Below are 5,404 nucleotides of genomic sequence, written 5' to 3'. Positions count from 1 at the left end.
TTTCATCTTCTCATAATTCTCCTTCATGTTCTGCAGCTCTTTCTCAGTCTCAGCACTCTTCAGAAGAGGCTTGATCTTGAAGTAGAGTTTCAGCCATGGCCAGTTTTTCACATTCATGAAAGAACGAATGTTGTACTGGATTGCGTAGATGGACTCCCTAAATGACAGAAAAAATATTTTCATAACGCACGTGGCTTCAAAGTAAATCTGCAATTATATGGACATATGATGTACAGTAAGTTGTTTAGTAAAAAATAAATTTTTACATCAATTTTTCTTCTGACTTCTAGCATCTATTTTGCAGCCTACATAAAATATTGAGGACTGTACTTATATTTTCAAAATTTCTTACCTCCTCTCCATCATCTTAACAAACTCCTTCCTCATCACATAACCTCTGCAAAGAGCCTGAGTCATGGTCACCAGTGAAGCCAATTTCTCATCTCTCATCTCCTCAAGAGTACCCAGCAGACCAGCTTTGAAGAACACCTGTGTTGTCACAGCAAAATTATCACCTGTTAGCACATGTGAATACTACTGAGCATATTTTTGCTTATAACTTTTTATATCTTTTGAAAATGTACCTTTGTGTGTCCAAATCTGTACTGAGTGTGGTCCACATCAATGGAGCCCAGCAGCTTCTCTGAAGCTTTCTTGTTGTCAATAAATTGTCCCTCAGGGATGACACTGGCATTCAATACTTTGTATCTGAAAATGTATAATAATAAAGTTTAGTTTTTTTCCTATCAGGACTACTTCACTTATACATGATAAAGTGAAATGAGCTTTAACCTCTGCTTGAAGTCACCGTAGAGGATTCTGCTTGGGAATCCCTTTCTGCAGATTCTGATGCCCTCCAGCACACCGTTACACCTCAGCTGATGGATAACCAAGAAGTTATCCAGCAGGGCTGCACAATAATAATGAAAATTATTGTTATCACAACATCAGTGAGTGCACAAAGTAGTTTCTAAGACTGCAAGAAATCCAAAACCATTATGTATTTGGAATAACATTTATTTCTGTTCTGCATGCACTTAATTTTTTAGGTCAATACAGTTAATTATCACTGGCCTTGATGTCCAAATGTGACTTCAACAACAAGATCACACTTTTTCCCCCTAATATTTTTAGTTAATTTTCAGAATACTTAGCTACTACGAAATCTTTCATGGTAGCACAAACAGTGCTCATTGAAAACTATTACTAAGTCACATATTTTCATACAACAATCAGGGCAATGTGATCATACCTGGGGTCTTTGTTTCATTGGGGATCAGGCAACGCACAAAGTGAGGATGAGTGCTCCTCAAGTTGGTCATCAGCTTGGCCAAGTTCTCCTGTGAGTCAACATTGTTTTGTAAAATGTCAGCAATTTTTCAGCACAAGGTTCTCAATGGTTTATAAAAACTTTCAAAGTTTACATACCCTGAAAAGAGCAGACACAGTCTGGAAGGAACCACCCTTCTTCTTACCCGCCTTCTTTCCACCACCAGACTCAGCTGTTAAAAGATATGTTAAATATTATATTTCTGCTATCCATCAATTTACTTTATAGTGTATGGTGTTTTATAGGATGTAGATGATATACTAGTTTTTTTTAAACACAATACAGGCCAAGTGTGTATGCAAATATTTTTCTAGCTTTTCTGTCCATTTTTTTCCAACTACAATTTTATTTTCTATCTTACCTTCAGCTGAGGCATGGGCTGCATAGAGGAAGCACAGCAGTTTGTTTCCAGACTTCTGGTAGAGCTGAACAACTGAGTCGTTCAGTGGGTCCTTGTTCTTGTCCAGCCAGCCAGTGATGTTGTAGTCCACTGTACCAGCATAGTGAACCAGGGAGAAGTGAGCCTCAGCYTTGCCCTTKSCAGGCTTTGGCTTCTCAAAGGCCTTGGTCTTGCCAAGATGCTGATCAATCAGCTTGTTCTTGAAAGTTGTATCAGAGGCCTTGGGGAACATGCACTCCTCTTCAAGGATGGAGAAGATGCCCAGTGGCTGGGAACAAATTAGGAATTGAAATTGAAAGTTAAAACAATGTTATAATACTAAAATCACATAGTGATTATTTATACTTGTACTCATAAAACAAATTCATCATTACAGCTTCTTACCTTCTCAATAAGCTCAATGCAGGCAGCCAAGTCCATACCRAAGTCAATGAACTCCCACTCAATACCCTCCTTCTTGTACTCTTCTTGTTCCAGCACAAACATGTGTTGGTTGAAGAACTGTTGCAGTTTCTCATTGGTGAAGTTAATGCAGAGCTGCTCCAAGCTGTTGAACTGTATAAAAAGAAGCATTATTTAAATTCACAGGAAAAAATTCTGATCTTTAAACTGTTCAGGTTTTTAAAAATAACTCACATCAAAGATCTCAAATCCAGCAATGTCCAACACTCCAATGAAGAATGCTCTTGGCTGCTTTGTGTCCAGCATCTCATTGATACGGATGACCATCCACAAGAACATTTTCTCATAGACAGACTTGCACAGAGCTGAGACAGCATTGTTGACCTAGAGGAAAGGTTTTAATCACTTTTATTTGTTTAGCCTATCTTCTACAACTGAAATTGAAAAATGTTGACACAAGGTGACATTTGTAATATTTTTTGGGGAAAAAATTTGCAGCATAGATTTAATTACCTGTGGGACGGTCTGACCTTTGGTGACCATCTCATTTCCGACTTTGACTCTTGGGTAGCACAGAGATTTCAGCATATCAGCTGAGTTCAGGCCAAAGAGGTAGGCAATCTTATCAGCCACTATTCAAACGAAAAACAAGGTGTTAAATTGTTTCAAACTAATCTTACACACTAGCAAACAAACAATGACAGTAACAGTTTTTTATCAGTTACCCTCAGTGCCGTCTGGTTCAGCCTGCTCCTCACGCTGCTTCTGCTTGAATTTCATGTTTCCATGATGCATCACAGCACCAGTCAGCTTGTAGATGTTGATTTTCTCATCAGCAGTGAAGCCCAAGATGTCAATTGCAGTCTGCAAAAGTACAATGTAACATTAAATCGGGGAAAAAAAAACAACAGATTTACTCTTCAAAATTTGTACAAGAATCAAAATTAAAATGATCTTTACATCTGTTGCAATGAACTCTTCCACGTCATTGATGCTCTTGACTGTGATTTCACCCTGGCTGATCATGGGATAATCATAGGGGTTGGTGGTGATCAGCAGAGCCTCTGCAAAGGATTAGAAATAATGCATGCATTATACAAAGTGTTGTTTTTTATGTATTCAAAATACAATATTCCATTTGAGACAGGCCTTGGTTTTGAGATTGGTCTCGAGACCACTTTTTGATGGTCTCTGTCTAATCTCAAACTGGACTGCATGTGCACCCGGTTTTTTTTCGGTCTCAGATATTAAGGACTTTAGATTTTATTTCAAGACCAATCAAGACAGTAAAATATCACTAATTTGCACAAATATTGTACAATATGTTTGTTACCATCCTTGCTTTCATTGGATGCAACTTAAACCAATTTTTGTCCAAGTGTGACTCATTGCTAATTATGGATTTTTGTTATCATTCACCCATCCCCATTCCCTTTCACTCACACACGGTAATACAATACTACAAAATTCACATCTTCTATTAACATACCCAGAAGTTCAGGCTTGTGGCCTGTCATCAGCTGATAGAAGATATGGTAGCTCCTCTCAGCAGACAGCTGGAAGGTGACACGGGACTTCTCCAGCAGATCTAGGAGAAACCGATAAAATTGGTGAATGTAAAAATGTTGTTCTGAAGCACATATTTCATATTCAGGATAATTCAAGCACAGACAATACATTGGATAAAACTTACAAGTTTCAATATCAGCTGAAGACAGCTTTCCAGAAGTGCCAAAGTGGATCCTGATGAATTTACCCTAGACAAGCACGTTCGTATTAGTATAAGTTTATGTATAATATAGAGTATATTATTCATGTAAAATTAACTATGTTTTTTAACACTCACAAAACGAGAGGAGTTGTCATTCCTCACAGTCTTGGCATTACCATAGGCCTCAAGCAGAGGGTTGGCAGCAACAATCTGGTCCTCAAGAGAGCCCTGCAAATTATAATTTAAAAAAATTTGTCTTGTTTCCATTTAGGATTGTTTCTTGTAAGCAATTTGTAATCACATTTACCTGCATTTTGCCAGAGGTTTGGGCTGCTGCTTCTTTTTTGCCAGCAAGAGCTGCAATTGTTGCAAAGTACTGGATGACACGCTTGGTGTTGACAGTCTTTCCAGCACCGGATTCTCCGCTGGGGTACAAGAGAATGTTTTTAAACATTATGTTTCATTCAGTTTTTAAATTTCTTTAAGATAAGTATAAGTGATATTCAAGGTGGTGRTGTACTCACGTAATCAGGACAGACTGGTTCTCACGATCTGAAATACAAACAATCAAYCTTCAMAAATTCAGCTCACAATTAAAGTACTTTTTTATTTTAAATTTTTCTTACCAGTGAGCATGAACTGATAGGCATTGTCAGAGATGGAGAAGATGTGGGGTGGAGCCTCAATCCTCTTCTTGCCTCTGTATGCTCCCACAACAACAGCATCATACACAGGAAGCCACTTGTAGGGATTCACGACCACACAGAACAACCCAGAGTAGGTCTGACAGAGCAGAGAACAAACAATATATATTTTTCACATATAGCCATTTAAGAATTTGTCTTTATTTTAAAGCAGTGATGTAAAAACTTACGTAGATCATCCATGATGCAAAACGATCTTTAAGGTTAAACAGCACACAAGGCTCATTGAGGTGGGTCATCATGGCCATGTCCTCAATCTTGTCAAACTTTGGAGGGTTTCTGGGATGGATGTCCTCTTCTTTTACAGTGACAGTCTGAATTAAAAATTAGATGTTAAACATCACTAATAAATGTTTACATATAATTTACTGAAAACAAAATAACCATATCTAAAATTTGTACAAAAACTTTGGCTACCTTTCCTCCATCAGTCTCCACAGTGGCTTTGCCACCCTCTTTTTTGATCAGTTTACACCTGACATACAAGTCATCATTATCAGCCACAAAGTAGGCAGTTTTGGCATCAAAAGGGGTGTTTTGAGCCTCAATCCTCTCCTTTTCTGGCTTCCGGAGGTAAATAGCCGCCGGGCCATACTGCTCCATCTCAGCGTCTGTGCTCATGATGGCACTAGTAGTGGAACCTGAAATAAATGTTCACAAATATTTATTTTTTATCTTTCTCAAAGGCAAAACATACATACACACACATACATATGCTTATAAACGCACGCGCACACACGCACACACAAGATGTATATATATTATATATATATAGCTAGATGGATGGATGGATGGATGGATGGATGGATGGATGGATGGATGGATGGATGGATGGATGGATGGATGGATGGATGGAT

The 5,404-nt window shown here is 38.2% G+C and overlaps 1 protein-coding gene across 1 annotated transcript in view; it reads right to left on the bottom strand.

Annotated features, from left to right (window-relative positions):
* The window catches only part of LOC106529259 (myosin heavy chain, fast skeletal muscle), a gene marked incomplete at its 5' end in the record, with an annotated part of 10,295 nt that extends 5,286 nt beyond the window's left edge, over nt 1–5,009 (bottom strand). The window contains 20 exon segments of the mRNA XM_014024624.1: nt 1–157; nt 353–489; nt 585–708; nt 793–910; nt 1,253–1,340; nt 1,429–1,502; nt 1,692–1,998; nt 2,115–2,285; nt 2,367–2,516; nt 2,646–2,764; nt 2,858–2,996; nt 3,093–3,196; nt 3,622–3,720; nt 3,826–3,889; nt 3,979–4,071; nt 4,151–4,268; nt 4,368–4,395; nt 4,470–4,626; nt 4,718–4,861; nt 4,965–5,009. Of these exon segments, the coding sequence (XP_013880078.1) occupies nt 1–157; nt 353–489; nt 585–708; nt 793–910; nt 1,253–1,340; nt 1,429–1,502; nt 1,692–1,998; nt 2,115–2,285; nt 2,367–2,516; nt 2,646–2,764; nt 2,858–2,996; nt 3,093–3,196; nt 3,622–3,720; nt 3,826–3,889; nt 3,979–4,071; nt 4,151–4,268; nt 4,368–4,395; nt 4,470–4,626; nt 4,718–4,861; nt 4,965–5,009 (2,436 nt within the window).
* Between the last annotated feature and the right edge of the window lie 395 nt (nt 5,010–5,404).

The sequence above is a fragment of the Austrofundulus limnaeus genome, unplaced genomic scaffold, assembly GCF_001266775.1.
Source record: "Austrofundulus limnaeus strain Quisiro unplaced genomic scaffold, Austrofundulus_limnaeus-1.0 Scaffold4, whole genome shotgun sequence".
In the NCBI taxonomy this organism is placed as follows: Eukaryota; Metazoa; Chordata; class Actinopteri; order Cyprinodontiformes; family Rivulidae; genus Austrofundulus; species Austrofundulus limnaeus.
The sequence above is the reverse complement of the archived record's forward strand: the minus strand, read 5'-3'. Positions and strand labels throughout refer to the sequence as shown.